Source organism: Dreissena polymorpha, chromosome 4 (assembly GCF_020536995.1).
Source record: "Dreissena polymorpha isolate Duluth1 chromosome 4, UMN_Dpol_1.0, whole genome shotgun sequence".
NCBI classification, from domain to species: Eukaryota; Metazoa; Mollusca; class Bivalvia; order Myida; family Dreissenidae; genus Dreissena; species Dreissena polymorpha.
This window is the reverse complement of record NC_068358.1, coordinates 14,878,325-14,895,089: the sequence shown is the minus strand read 5'-3', so window position 1 is coordinate 14,895,089 and position 16,765 is coordinate 14,878,325. Positions and strand designations below refer to the sequence as shown.

General features: G+C 34.3%; 1 protein-coding gene across 2 annotated transcripts in view; it reads left to right on the top strand.

Annotated features, from left to right (window-relative positions):
- LOC127879703 (protocadherin Fat 1-like) overlaps positions 1 to 16,765 on the top strand; it is a 197,054-nt gene that overhangs the window by 80,374 nt on the left and 99,915 nt on the right. For both annotated transcript variants that reach the window (XM_052426697.1, XM_052426698.1), the window contains exon 4: positions 1,449 to 1,510. In XM_052426697.1, the coding sequence (XP_052282657.1) occupies positions 1,449 to 1,510 (62 nt within the window). The remainder of the gene's footprint in view (positions 1 to 1,448; positions 1,511 to 16,765) is intronic.

Below are 16,765 nucleotides of genomic sequence, written 5' to 3'. Positions count from 1 at the left end.
ATATGTTTCGATGTAAAAGCGACAACTTTGAGCGAAAATAAATACAACATTTTGCACATAGAGACCCCCATAACCATACCTTTTCTTGACGGGCATTCTTAGCTGAATAGATTTAAGCAATAAAAAAGATTTGTCATGTTCAAACCAAAAACAAATTCGACTCAAATCAAAATCGACTGTTTTTGCGCCTTTTTCGGCCGTTTTCTAGTGGATTGTAACCTTTTGCAGTGCCATTTTTTACTTTAATCTCCAACTTTTTCCTATTTCAGGGATTAAGTAGTGAACACCTATGCTTACCCTATCAATATCTCCAAACGATAAAACCAGAACAAAGTGTACAACATGCCTTCGAGGAAAATATGATGATTTGTTTAGAAAGTACAGCCCTTCATGACTCGATTATTTAGTATATTGTAGCCTTAACTATTGCTGACATCACGAGTCGCCCCCCTTGTTAACAAAATGCTCTATTTTTAGAAACGGGAATTCCAAATAGTGACGAATGTGAATGGTTACAAAATGACATAACTATGAAAATAAATACGTAGAATTACATTATTTCACGCATACCATTATGCAACCATCCGTTTTCTTTTCCGACTTGATACATTTACAGCTTTCCATTTAATATTTTACAGACACAGCACTCGTCCAGAATTCACGCGAATCCATTAAATCCGATGCCACATTTAAACCGTTAACTCTACTCGTAACGTAAATTTCTGGCTCAAAGTAAATCATTTTAACTTCAATTAACACATCTCTTACTTTTAAACTCTACTTCATCAAATCCATAGAAAGGCACGTCAGAATCCATGTCATAAATCAGAAAACATTCATCGTACTCCGCCATTTTTTACACATTTTCAAAGAATAAAAGTGCTTTATGCCCCACTTCCTGCTGAGAATATGTTTTAATTTCTATTTATAATTAACCGATGAAATGTTACATATACTTTAACCAGGGCCTTATTAATTCAGTTATGTAAACATTTGACCTCTCACAGAACAGTAAACGAAGGAAATAGAAATTGGGATCCCATATAAATTAGGTGTGAGGTCACTATCAACAAGAACAGAATTGTTTTACGAACGAAATTTGTTTTAGGTTATAAGAAGATTTTTTGACATAAAACGGTCTTAGAAAAATTCACTAAAAACGGTGTCAGCAATATTCTTGGAAGAAAACGTTAGAAAAACGTTTCCCCCCAAAAAATTGTAAGAATTACCATATGCTAAGTTAAATAGATCTTTCGTCTGATTTTTTATCAGGTAAGGCTTCATAAAGGGTAACCGACCGATGTGGATTTTCAAAATGTGGTATATACCTTAAGCATAGGTGCAAGCATCTATGCTAATTAGAAGTGACTTTATTTAACACTGCACACAATTTATAAATGAAGTTTGTCTTGAACTGCTTGTTGTATTTAGTTGTTGTCTATTTGCAGGTGTGATCCGCGCCAGTGGCAAGCCATTCGACAGGGAAACCAGGGCGGTTCATCAGTTGGAGGTAAGATTGCATGTAGCTTTATTGGTGTAATATTCAGACAGTGGGTGGTGTTAACAAAGCATTTTATGGTTACTTTTTGATCTTTATTGACACATAATACTATGGTGTTTTTTCTTGGCGCCAATTCCGGTAGGGATCGTTTTAGAGATTCATGTAAAAAAAATGGGGGCTAGGAGTTATGTTTTAACAAACACCATGAGCGATCATTATTAACCAAAAATAGAGTTGATTGAAAAAAAAACCCTGTATACCTAAGAATTTTCGGTGGTAATTGAACAATAAATCTATGACAGCTACGCTTTAAATGAAATGAATTACCTTTGGTAGCCTGTGTGAGCTTTAATTATGAAATCATTTAACATGGATCACTGTTAACTGTCTCATAATTGTGTAAATCGTTCTTATAACGAGAAGTTTCAAAGATAATTATATATAATTTGCTGCCTTATTTAACAATTGGCAATAGACTAAATGCAAAACCCATATTTTGACAGATAAGATAATGAAATGTCAACCTCTCAACTGATATAATTAGGCAATTTAAAAAAAGCTTTCTGAGTGCTTGATATCCATGACAGAAAGCTTATACTCGTAGACACATTAAAACGCTTGGCAACAGGTGCAATTTATGGAAATGTAGGTAAAAACAAAATTGTTAAAAGAACAGTTGTTGAAATGAAATATTTCATTAGATTGTTTTCAAATATTCAGACTTCCACACAAGAATTTTATTTGTTTGTCAATTATATAAAAACAACAACACTTTTTTTACTGTTTTAATAAACACTATCATTCAAAGTCAGGCATTATAGTTAAACAATTCATTAGTGTAACAAATTATTGATGAATCAAAAAAGTTTTTAGCCTGCACATTTCACATAACATATTCTTTTCCATGTAAGACATCACAGATCAGCCTGATAGTGTCTGACATATTTGAATGAAAATTTTCTATCACTGGCAGACATAGTTTTTTTTTCTGATTGCCTTGAAACTCATTATAGCCCCACAATTTGCCCTGAATTGGTGCCAGGTATAGAATAAAGTGTCTGGGAACAGGACTATCGAACGCTCTTGCAAAAACTGGGCTTAATGCATGTGTGTAAGGTATTGTCACAGAAAAGCCTGTGCAGTCGTCACTGACTAATCAGTGATAACACTTTGTGCCTGGACAGGATATTCATTTAGAAAAGACTTACTTATTATGCCCCCCTTCGAAGAAGAGGGGGTATATTGCTTTGCACATGTCGGTCGGTCGGTCGGTCGGTCTGTCGGTCGGTCGGTCGGTCCGTCCACCAGGTGGTTTCCGGATGATAACTCAAGAACGTTTGGGGCTAGGATCATGAAACTTCATAGGTACATTGATCATGACTTGCAGATGGCCCCTATAGATTTTGAGGTCACTAGGTCAAAGGTCAAGGTCACGGTGACCCAAAATAGTAAAATGGTTTCCGGATGATAACTCAAGAATGCATACGCCTAGGAACATGAAACTTCATGGGTAGATTGATCATGACTTGCAGATGACCCCTATTGATTTTGAGGTCACTAGGTCAAAGGTCAAGGTCACGGTGACCCGAAATAGTAAAATGGTTTCCGGATGATAACTCAAGAACGCATACGCCTAGGATCATGAAACTTCATGGGTAGATTGATCATGACTCGCAGATGACCCCTATCGATTTTGATGGCACTAGGTCAAAGGTCAAGGTCACGGTGACCCGAAATAGTAAAATGGTTTCCGGATGATGACTCAAGAACGCATACGCCTAGGATCATGAAACTTCATGGGTAGATTGATCATGACTCGCAGATGAACCCTATGGATTTTCAGGTCACTAGGTCAAAGGTCACGGTGACCCGAAACAGTATAATGGTTTCCGGATGATAACTCAAGATCGCATACGCCTAGGATCATGAAACTTCATAGGTAGATTGATCATGACTCGCAGATGACCCCTATTGATTTTGAGGTCACAAGGTCAAAGGTCAAGGTCACAGTGACCCGAAATAGTAAAATGATTTTCGGATGATAACACAAGAACGCTTTTGCCTAGGATCATGACACTTCATAGGTACATTGATCGTGACTCGCAGATGACCCCTATTGATTTTCAGGTCACTAGGTCAAAGGTCAGGGTCACAGTGGCAAAAATCGTATTCACACAATGGCTGCCACTACAACGGACAGCCCATATGGGGGGCAAGCATGTTTTACAAACAGCCCTTGTTTTTTTCCATAAAGTGGAAAGTGTTGCCCCTGAATAGCTGAAGCGAACTGCACAGGCTAAACTCGGAGGCTAATTGCATTAAACCTGGTTTTCCCTGAGCTAGGTTGAACATTTCTTTGCCAGTCCTTAGGCTAGTATTCCATCTATCCGCATCTGTATCCACATCCGTATCTGTGTCCGTATCCGCAAAATCATAATACGGACGCTATATTCCATTTATCCGCATACGTGGAACGTATCTTTCTTTTTTTATATGGATAAAACTGAAAATTATAATTGAGATGATTACTATGAAGGACAGGCGTGAATTTAAGTGGATATAAGGTACAAATCATCATTCTGTTTGTAAAAGAATACAAATGGTAAATATCCGAAACATCTTTTTCTAGTGCCCTGGCTATGCTTTTCCAAACATTTGAAGTGAAATCAGAGTCCCGATATGCAGAACTGCGTTGGTTGTATAATTCCGGGTAAATTTTCACGAATTCGATTAGTTTTTCAGTTGATTTTTGAGATGACAGCCCCCTCATCCTGCTAAATGCATCGTATCTTGTCCGCATCCGCACTAGAATGCTCATTTGAGCGTTCTTTTGCGTACGCCTATTGCGCATGCGGATATGAGGATGCGGATGAATGGAATAAGCGCAGTGCATTTCAACTTGTTATATTTTTTTGCGGATGCAGATATGCGGATGCGGATACGGACAGATGGAATACTAGCCTTAGTAGATAGATAGATAGATAGATAGTTTATTTCAGACTTGTACATGGTACATCGTCTATAACACAAGAAATTACAAAGTGACAACGTGAATTTTACACACTAACAACATTTCATTTAAACAATGGTGTATAAGAAATACATTACAGCAATGGTTATTTAATAAACATACAGTTTATAAACAGTAAGAAAGAAGTAAGTATTATTCATGTAACAATAGTTAATTAGAGTCTGTTTATTAATGACTGCCAATAGGCAGTGGAGATGAACAATTACACAATATTGTTATAAAAGGCAGAACGTACACCTAATGCTTCTTTGATAAATGAAGATAATTTGATAAGTTCAGTTCTATTTACACTTAGTGTTTCTTAGTGTTAACTATTTTAACAGTGATCCTGATGTGGATAAATCTTGCTGGTTGTATATTACATCTCTGGTTAAATAAGTATGTGCATTTAAGTGGATCATGATATAAGAATATATAACTATCGGTGTGTAACAAATTTAGGAAACTTGTCAATAAATGTTACCACAGCCTATTCTTGTTGTATTCACTTAGATAAAAGCATGCAATTCAAACAAGAATCCTGTTTTTTGTTTACCTTTTTTGTCCCCTACCGGTTTCACTGGAGGGGACTTATGGTTTTCGCTCTGTGTGTCTGTGAGTCTGTCTGTCTGTCTGTCACACTTTTCTGGATCCTGCGATAACTTTAAAAGTTCTTATATTTTCATGAAACTTGAAACATGGATAGATGGCAATATGGACATTATGCACGTCATTTCATTTTTTTCCTAAGTCAAAAATTCTGGTTGCTATGACAACAAATAGCCTAGAAATACTGCTGAAAATGGTAGTTTTCTGGATCCTGTGATAACTTTTAAAGTTCTTCATATTTTTTCATGAAACTTGAAACATGGATAGATGGCAATATGGACATTATGCACGTCATTTCATTTTGTTCTTACGACAAAAATTCTGGTTGCTATGGAAACAAAAATAATAATAAAATAATCTGACAATGGTGGAATTTCTGACAATGGTGGAGCCGGTAGGGGACATATATTGCTTGGCAATAGTCTTGTTCTTCATTATTCTATTGATGACAATTCTGTTGGGTATTTGAGATATTCTTCAGTATTGTACAGTTATTTGATGCCATGCCAATGTATCAAAGTATCAAAGAGGCTGTAGCAATAACTGCTAATCCTCCCACATGCCTGTGATACCCAATTAACACATGTTGCCTGTGGGCCCTGCACAGAAAGCAGGTAGCATTTTTTGAGCTGTAGGCCTGGATATGATACATAAAAATAGGGGGTCCGGAAAATTTTAAATCCTATAACACCTGTGGTGAGTTTTAAAGCATATCTAGACAAATAATAAAATAAGAAAATGTCAGACTTTGGCCTGTTTTTCTTTGATATTTTACTGTTTTATCTCAATGTCAGAGAACTAAATTTTACTGCATTATCTTTATATCAGAGAACTAAATTTTAAAACAATATGGAACAGAGAAACATTTAATATGAAATGCAAATTTTTAACACCTCATCCCTGCAAAGTGTGGGTGTATTTGTGTTGTATAAAACGGGAACATCACGTCAGGCGATTTACGCGTGTTCAGTGGGAAAAAAAAACGCCCGATTGGAAGTTATTTCATCACATCTTTAAATAGTAACAAATGCCAAAATGTATTTGATATGTAAGAAAATTGGTGAATGTTTGTGTTTTGTGTTATTCTTGAGCATTTTTATAGTAAACATTTACCAGAATTTGCTTTAAAACTGGAATATACGGGATTATCGGGTAATTGGCCAGTCATAATTTTGGTACAAGTAAGCAATATATTGCGATTTATTGCAATACGGGTTTTTGAGCTGACAATATATCGCAATACGCTTTTTGGCGTATTGTTGCAGCACTAGTCTTTGGACAGCTCTTAAGTTATGTTGGCTTAAACTTACAATGTGGAAGCTCTCTATATTTCAACAGCAATTATTTTTCCAATACTTTTATGTCCTATTGTTTGGTCATTTCCTGACAAAGTCTGCTCCTTTTATTAGTCGTTAAATGCACTTTGGCTGGCTTTATGAGTCTCTAACTCAAGGGAACTGCCATTTTGTCAAGAGAATTTCAATTATATTTGGTAACATTATTACCAAACATGCACAGTTATTTTTATTTTAATTTGGCCCTGTGGCCTGTTAGCAACTATAATAGTGGTGCATATGTTTTATCCTTACAACAGGCATAACATATCTTTAAACTGAATCAAAAGTGAATTTGCCTATGTCCTTTTACTATTTTCCCTTATAACATTATAAAATTATAGCAACCTCATAAATAACAAACCCGCAAATTGTACTATCCATACTCTCCCCATTATTTTCCGCCTAAATGAGTTATCTTACCTGAATCATGTCTGTCACAATTACCAGAGACAGACGCCTGGTAGCACCTTGATGTATGACTTGGACTATTGGAACTGAGAAATTACCTGAACAATTTGCTGGAGAACTGTGAAGTGTGGGATTCTTTAACAGCATTAGCTCCACAGGTGTCTCAGATGGCTATAAAAATGCCAGTGTTCACACCCTGGGATGTGCTGCTGCTGTTGGCTGTTGTTCACTTTGATGTGGCCATAGTAAAAGATATGATCATGCTTGCAACACTGACAAGACTTTTTAAAAGTCCATGAAAATGAAGTGCTGAAATCTTCTAGGGAATATGAAGGTCAACAAATCATGATCAACTTCATCAAGGCCTTGTTACATTTTCTTGGGAGTCTTTTTTGCATGTACCTATAGCCCAAATTAGTCATTGGTTACTAAAATTGCAGATATATGAACAGATTTTAAGATAAAGCATGTTCTTTTAAATGCTGGCATCTTTGCAGGCACTTTTAAAGAAATAAATAATTGTTGCTTTTAATTCCCAGTTCTTAGTACAGAACTAGAACTAGTACAGTTTGCATGAAGCGCAATCTATCTCAATTAAGACTCACACGCCCATCCGGCTTTCAATGACAATTACATTGTAATAGAAGAGTTTGGATATTGGAAAATAATGTGAGTGATTACTGAAATATATTATTATACTTTTTATTTCGCTATTATTTACATTAACAGTTTAATATTCAAACATCTTTAATTGACTTTAAAGAATGGAATAAAACAAAAGACTGGTTTTGACAGACATTTGAGAAATATAAGAACAACATGCTTATGGAAAGTTTACAAAATTAACCTGTGTATTGAATGGGAACATTATTTTCTTTTTATTTTTTATGCAAGAAATAAAAGCCTAAGTCAAATTAAATATATTTTTGTAAATTTATTCCTCAGCTTAAGATAGAAAGAGTGAATGCTATCTCTATGAAGATGAAATAAACACCTGTGTTTTATCGCTCATGCCTGGAGCTAATTGATTTGAGACATGTGCCCGTCACCATCATTTATATCAAACAAGATTTCTGTAGTCCCTTTGTTTTGCTCTATGCATTTTGAATATTTAATGTTTTTATTTTCTATTCTTTATTTGCATAAATTCTATTGCCATGGTATTCTGCATCCAAAACCAAAGTTATTTTGTTCCAAGCATTTTGAACATGTAAGGGATTGGTCCGGTGTTAGCATATCTCTGTAGCATTATTACATAATTTGTTGCAATAAATTGTCTTCCCTTAACCCCAGATTTGCAGGCGATGTTTACATTTCCATAAATAGTGTAATCAGTCCATGAATAGGCAACATGTTTTGCAATGTAAGCATGATATTGGGAAATGTGATTTATTGAATTGTATGAAGATCAAAGGAAGTTTGAGAAGATGTACACAAGAAAGTTGATGTTTCGGAACTAAAATGTGAGTGCATGCACAAAGATTATGTGTTTGTTATTAAAAAGTTAAAAATGAGAAATCTGTTTTAATACCAAACTGATATGCTTGAAGAGGTTTTGGTTGAATGATGGACAAATTATGTAAAATTGATGTATTTGTTATTTAAATTGCCTTGTAATTATTTATTGCAAGTGTATTGAATTGTGTTAAAAGTTAAAAGTGCATTGTAACCAAAACACAGAAAGATCTATCAAAATAAAGCAGGTATTTTAAAGGTATTTAATTGAAGCTTTCATAAAAGAGAAAAAATGTACCTGCAAAAACGATAACGGTCAAACCATGTTTCCAACATTTTCATGCATGAACAGTCCTTGAATCTTATGCAAAGGGTCCAGACATTGTAAAATATGTGTCCTGCATGAGACATTATAAGCTAATGCTATTTAAGTGCTGCTTGCATCTGCTGCTGATAGTGGTTGCTGTTGCTGTAACACTTTAAAATTGTCATTGATTGTGTAAAGGCAAAATCTAACTTTTAGAAGCAACACTTTTTGAATCTGCAATATTATCTGTTAGAAAATTTTCTCAGACTGTATTTTACTATAAGTTAAAAAAGAGCAAGATATAAAGCATTTGCATGAGAAACATGTGGCCTTTATAGCGATCTGCAAAGTTATGATGAGCAAATTGTTTCCGAGGCATGTGTAATATGTAATTTCTTGCAGAAACTGCTGATGGTGCAGATTAGAATAAGAATGAGAGAAATAAGACAAAAACTAATGGATCAAAAGTTTCTCAATATTTATATCTGGTGTTGCAGAGTACAAACATATGATGTAAGAGTATAAACAGTACAAACATTTGATGTACGAGTCCTTATAAATCTAATTCTTTTCCACCCAGATCATGACCCCACCGCGCCCAGTTTTAAATTTTGACAGCATTATTTACTAACCAGTCTAGTAATAAAAGTCTTGACAGGCAATGAAAAAACAGCAACTGTTTTAAACAAGATTTTCTGAGATTTATATTTTAGTATTGGATTAATTACACTTACTCCTAGTTTTATTGTCCAACTTGTAAGCAGTTATATCAGAAACATAAACAATTGTGTTTTTTTTTTTTGCCATCATTACAAGGTATGTCTATCATTTATAGTATAATAAAAGAGATACAATCATATATCTGCAGCTAACAATGTTGTACAGATTTGGATTAAATGACAAAGCCTTCGTTAGTTGGTAAAAGTATGAAACATCAACTTTAAAAACTGTTACTCTCTTATGTGAACCTTTTGTACCAATCCTTTTAAAAATAAACAGAATCTTCACTCTTAAGATTAATTAATTGCTGTCAGAAAACAAGATTCTTTGTTTTTGAAAAAATATTTTTGTTAAGGTTTACCAAATTATTCCTAATTGTACATTATGTAAGAAGAATGTTGTTGCTATGTATTAAAATTGCTTTATTATCACATGTTTTTATTTCCACATTTCAATATTTTTGTTTGTTCTCTGTTTTAATTTAGTTTGTGGTAGTTGAGGTCAGTCTGATTTGATTGATAAGTTCCTTCTGTTTGTTTACTGTCAGCAACTAGTTAAGGGACATGTTGGGTCAGAGTGTATGTTGTAAGGTCAGATGAAGGAAATTCCTGAACCAGATGTTTATGGTGTAATCCTGTGGGTAAATATTGTGTAAATCTGAAATCCCTTGCTCCTAACATTAGACACTTGCACGTAACATACCTGGTAAGAAGTAGTACTGCTTTTAAGTAATGGAAAAATGCAGTTGTTTTACATTGATTATATTATTTTTACAACATTTATCTTCATAATTTTAGCAAATATTAGGACAATAAATGTTTATTTTAAAAGACAACAACAAAACAGCAACTGAACTTCAAAAAGTGTTTATGTTTAAATGTTTTTTATTACCAGCAAGATTTAACAATACACAGGTCTTTTTCCAATTGTGTCCAGTGTTGTCAAGTGTTGTCAAGCCATATATAACAATTATTTCAGCGTACACCCATATTAAAATTACTGAGCCATTTCAATATCTGGTTACTGAAGTAAATTGGCTGCATGTTGAAAGTTTTTGCTGTGTCCATGGCTTTACATCTGTCTCTACATCTTATTGGATACTTCAAATGACCCCTGTAAATTGAGTCACATCTGCACAAATTCATGCTGAGTATTCAACTAAGTGGTAAACATATCTATGGTTTCATACAAAGCAATAATATGTGAACACCCAAAGTAAGGATTATGATTACCAAGGTTAATGCACGTGAGTAAAGTATTGTCCCTAATATAAACTGTTTGTTTTAAGGAAGTCTCATTTAAACCAAAATCTAGTCTTGGTTGAAAGTGTCCTCCCTGATGAGCCTGTGTGGATTGCTTAGTCTCGTCTCTGGCATTACTCTAGCCCTGTTTTCCAGAATACTCACTCATATTGATGCCAGACTTGTAATCAGTGACAAAAAAGTCATTGAAAAAATAACATATTTTTTCCTGACTGTTAGAATTTCTCTCTGTACTGTCATTAAACAACCATCAGAAATTATTGATACACTTTGATTACATGGTCATTGGGGACACACAATATTTACTCTGCTTATAATATTAATTTTTACCTTCAAATGTAAAATGGCATATCTATCATTATATCACTAATAGTTGTATGGCATTATTGCTGCAATACACACCATGTTTCATTTCTAATATGGTATTCATATCTCACACCCCCAGTGAGGAGATATTGAAATATTGTTTCATAGCTAGGGAAATAATACATGCTTTATTGGCTGGGCAGTGTTTCCTCGACTGAGCTAATTTTTCCCTTAATACATTTTTGATGTAAGGACAACTGGTGATTTATCCTCTGTAATTCTAAAGAAAACATATAAGCTGCATTTTGCAAAAATGGGTCTTATGCCATGCTTGGCAAACTTAAATTCTGACCAGCCTTCACATTTACACAGACTGTGGACTATTAAGTCACACTAATTAAGGGATTCATAATGTTCAACGGATCAAAAATAATAAGGCTGCCTCTCGGGGCATATCCATTTTGTGAACACAGCATCTTATCTACATATTAAACCATAATACCGTTATTACGTTTTCTATTATCCCCTTGAGGTCAACATTTGTTCACATTCCGATGTACTGTTTTAATAAAAGACTCAAGTGTTAAAATCCTTGACATATTTGATTAAATAAAGAACAGACAAAACAAAACATTAATGTAGAGACACAAGAATCACTCCAGTGGTAGAATTATTGAGTGCATACTGGGTGCATGTAATATTTATTGCGCCCCCTTCATTGAATAAACAGCCTTGATATCAACCGGTCTTAAACAATCTTTTTTACTTTAATATTTGTAATTCATTTGCATGGGTCATACATTTTATTTCACTGAATAGAAGTCCTTTTTTATTACTGGAGTGATGAACTTGATTACATTTTAACAAATAATGCATTGTTCAGTCAAAGTTGACATTTGAACACAACGTTGAGTGTAAATTGAAACTTAACAAAGAAATGGTGCATATTAGCCGTCAGATCTATATCTTACTGCTCAGTTTTTGGTTGCTGAAAATGTGAAATAAAAGATGTTTCCATTGAAATGAAAGTTTTGATGTGGTTAAATACTTGTTTCAGAGATTGTGTGTCTGAAATATGCATGGAGATTTCTTATTCTTGTGGTTTGTATGACCTCACAGAATTGTAAGCGACCAATCAATTTGAATATAAAATTTCCCGCTAGTAAATGAAGATATTGGGTGATATTAGTATGGTATGTCAATCATAGATTCTTGGTGTGTTTTCAACAATTGCATATTAAGTAACAGTTTTGATTGATTTAATTAGAAATATTCAACCATATAGACCATCTTATTTAGCATGAGGATGATGATATAAGATACTATTAATAAATGAATCATTAATAACGATGTCCGACAAACCCCAAAACAGGTCTGTTAGAAGAAGACGCGTATAAATATTTCAAATATGTACGGATGATTTGTGTGTTGCCGGCTGACCTATATGCTTTAATTTATTTCATTCTTTTTGTGATTTTCTGTCCTGTAAATATAGATATCTGATCAATAGTATCTTATAAAACGAAATAAGCCACGAAATCTGGCGAAGCCTCCCGTAATTGATTTGCGTGTGGTGCAGCTAAGAACTCGCTTTTTTTATCTCATAGATATAACTTTTGATTGTTCATCAACAATGACCACAAATTCAACGCCGTATATCTTTTGAAAAAGATATTTCTTGTTACTATTTAAGATTATATAGGAAATTTGTCTGTGTTGAAGCATGTGTTGTGGGGGCAACAGTGTCTGAAACACATTTCTAGTTTTTGTTGTTTTTTCAGCAAGAGTTGTTGGTTGTCTTACGTGTATGTCTATAAGGTAACATTCTAATGAACTCATGTGCAGTATTTGTTTTCCTTGATCAAATTGTCAAAAAATTGTGTGTGTGTTTTCTCTTGTTTTGCCTTGTCTAGCCTGTTTTAAAAAACAGCAGTCAGGACTAATCAGGTCATTTATGCAGTAGCCTAATGGTTCATGCAGAGGCATTGCTCAAATTTATTTGAATTCCCTGCCTTGAGAAACTTATTCTGCGAGGAGTTCTCCCTGCTAAGTGAGCTCATTTACAGGATTAAGTTGCGTTCTGGATAAATGCATGTGCGTTAAGTGTCATTCAAGATAAGCCTGTGCAATCTGCACAGGCTAATCAGGGGCATCAATCCTTCAAACTGGATTTTCGCTAACAAGAGACTTCCTTTAAATGAAAAATACCATAAAATTGGAAAGTGTAATCCCTGAATGGCCTGTCCAGAATGCATAGGCTAAACTGGGATGACACTTCGTAAATTGCGTTAAGCCCCATTTTCCCACAGTGAGGCTTAGTTTTGTATCCAATTATTTCCTGTCCTGAGGAACTTAATCTGCAAGGAGTTGTCCCTGCTTTGTAAGCTCATTTACATGGTTATTATGGGAGTTAATGGTCAGTCTGGGGCCAAATGATTAGTGGAAAACAAAGTTGACCAATGTGATATATATTCTCTTTCTTTAAGGGTTGTCATTTCAGTTTTTAGCATAGGTGCTTGCACCTATGCTTATGGTATATACCACATTTCAAAAATCCACATACATCGGTTGTCCATTATGAAGCCTTACCTGATCAAAAATCAGACGAAATATCTATTTAATTTAGCATATGGTAATTCTTACAATTTTTTTGGGGGAAACGTTTTTCTAACGTTTTCTTCCAAGAATATTGCTGACACCGTTTTTAGTGAATTTTTCTAAGACCGTTTTATGTCAAAAAATCTTCTTATAACCTAAAACAAATTTCGTTTGTAAAACAATTCTGTTCTTGTGTAAAAAATGGCGGAGTACGATGAATGTTTTCTGATTTATGACATGGATTCTGACGTGCCTTTCTATGGATTTGATGAAGTAGAGTTTAAAAGTAATAGAGATGTGTTAATTGAAGTTAAAATGATTTACTTTGAGCCAGAAATTTACGTTACGAGTAGAGTTAACGGTTTAAATGTGGCATCGGATTTAATGGATTCGCGCGAATTCTGGACGAGTGCTGTGTCTGTAAAATATTAAATGGAAAGCTGTAAATGTATCAAGTCGGAAAAGAAAACGGATGGTTGCATAATGGTATGCGTGAAATAATGTAATTCTACGTATTTATTTTCATAGTTATGTCATTTTGTAACCATTCACATTCGTCACTATTTGGAATTCCCGTTTCTAAAAATAGAGCATTTTGTTAACAAGGGGAGCGACTCGTGATGTCAGCAATCGTTAAGGCTACAATATACTAAATAATCGAGTCATGAAGGGCTGTACTTTCTAAACAAATCATCATATTTTCCTCGAAGGCATGTTATACACTTTGTTCTAGTTTTATCGTTTGGAGATATTGATAGGGTAAGCATAGGTGTTCACTACTTAATCCCTGAAATAGGATAAAGTTGGAGATTAAAGTAAAAAATGGCACTGCAAAAGGTTACAATCCACTAGAAAACGGCCGAAAAAGGCGCAAAAACAGTCGATTTTGATTTGAGTCGAATTTGTTTTTGGTTTGAACATGACAAATCTTTTTTATTGCTTAAATCGATTCAGCTAAGAATGCCCGTCAAGAAAAGGTATGGTTATGGGGGTCTCTATGTGCAAAATGTTGTATTTATTTTCGCTCAAAGTTGTCGCTTTTACATCGAAACATATAAGGAAACTATTTAGTATATTTTGACCTAAACATTTACTTCAGCAGCAACTTCCCTGTATCTTGCAACTATGCTTTTAGCGCCATCGGCGCTCTCGTTCAGTGTTTATTGCTTTCAGAAGGGTTTTAACAGGTTAGTTGAAGACCTGTGTATTCATTGCTTTTGTGACCCTGTTAAATTGATTGTGACAGGTTGCTGTTAATTGTGTGTTATTTGCCTTCTGATACAGAGACCTTTGAGGTGACAGAAAGCATTTATAATGTAATTCAAGCCCAGTGAATAAAGCATGCCAGTCCACATGAACAAAGCCCTTCTTTCACCCCAGGGACTAACAGGTGGAGTAAACCTGTGTTGATTCAACTGACCTGTGTGCCAAATCCACTTGTTTGCCAAATATTAAGCAACATTTACTTAGCTTTTCCTAATTATTGAGCTGAAACTAACTTGGCTGCATGTTTATTTGTCTTATTCATCAAAAATATTCAGTTTTGTTACAAATCTCACAATATTTGCTTGTCTCGCTTTTCCGTTTCCAGTATAAAGGAGAAGCAGTGTGTAAAGATATCATTTTCAGTTGCAAGAGAAATACTTAAATAAAATGTAATACTAATTTATTCAAATCTTTGTTTTTATGAAAGTGTTCTTATGCCAAATAGAAATACTTCATATCATATTCATGGTGACTGAACCAATGTCCTTTGTTAAATTTCAAAGATTATGTAAAATAAGGCTTCAGAACTGTATAATATGTCTGTGTTACTAATATGTTTGCACAACTTGAAACTCTTATTATTCAGTATGATAGAAATAAAGATCAGGATTGCAGTTTTATGTCATAGTACTCTACAGTAAGGAAAAACATCTAAATAAAGCAAATGAAAAAAATGTTTTTATGTAATTAGAATATTCTTTAAATCATAAAAGAATGGACACAAGCCTCAGTGTTACCCACATAGTCTTGAAACAAGTTTCATTGTAACTGAAAGAGTTTGAAAAAATACTAAGTGTAATCCAAAGAATCCTTATAGCATTCTTCATTTATCCCAGATAATAAGAAAACAAACCTTACTCATTTAAAGTTAGTCATATAATGAGCCTCAGTGTTTTCTATATTACTTTTTACTCAGGCATACCAATATGGACTCTACAAAAAAGACCTAAATATAACTCGGTAATCTGAGCCTCAGTATGACCAACATTATAGCCTGAAAAAAGTCCAGTCCCATTGCGGTAACTCCAGTTTTAAAGATTAAGCCTTTAAATTTGGTTATACTTTTACTTCTGTTTACACTTTTGAGAGACTATGATATCTGTACTTGCATTTCTGTTTAGTTAGTATGGAATGTTGTCTTTGATGCCTTTATTTATCTAGTAAATATTCTGCAGACCAGACCATGTTGAACTATTTGGGGTGATGTCTGTGTTGATTTAGTTAATATTCTACAGTCTGCATGTAGTAATAGGGATGATGTGTTTGTTTATTCAATTAATATTCTGCACTGTCTCTTACTTTAGGCCATGACTCAGAGACTGATGGACAATGACAGGTGGATAAATGGCAACCATATCATATTTGTTTACCTATCATTTCTGGGCCCTCAAAAATGACCCTCTGATTTGTACCATGCCACATACTGACTTTATGCACTTATTAGAAAAATTACCAAGGACCATAAATCTTTCAAAATCACACAAAACTGCCATGACCTGTTGGATAATACTTTTTTTCAAAGGGCAGCCAAATTACTTTTTTTTAGAAAATACTAAGGGTCATCCATAAGGTCAGCAAAGTGCTATACACTGTTTTTGCAATGACCAATGGACTATGTTTTATGTCAAAGTAAATGTTTGTGTAATGGATCATCATTTAATAGATTAGCAACCTAACCTCTGTACCTGTGGGAGCAACACTAAAACTCACAGTCACCAACCCTTTTAGTTAGGTAACCAAATGACCTCTTCATTATTACCATATTGAGGGTAAGTGAAAATTACCATCTCAGCTCACACAAATTTCAGCCATTTATCAGTTAATGAGATAATCATAGAACATGGTTTTGTTAAAATGATCCAAGGTGGATGTTTGGAGAGGAGAAAGTGGGGTTGACATTGTGTAAGAGGACATTGAAGTGATCTTGTAAACATTATAATTTGCCTTTTTATTGGCTGAAGAGGGTTAAGAGCTAATAGCGCAACA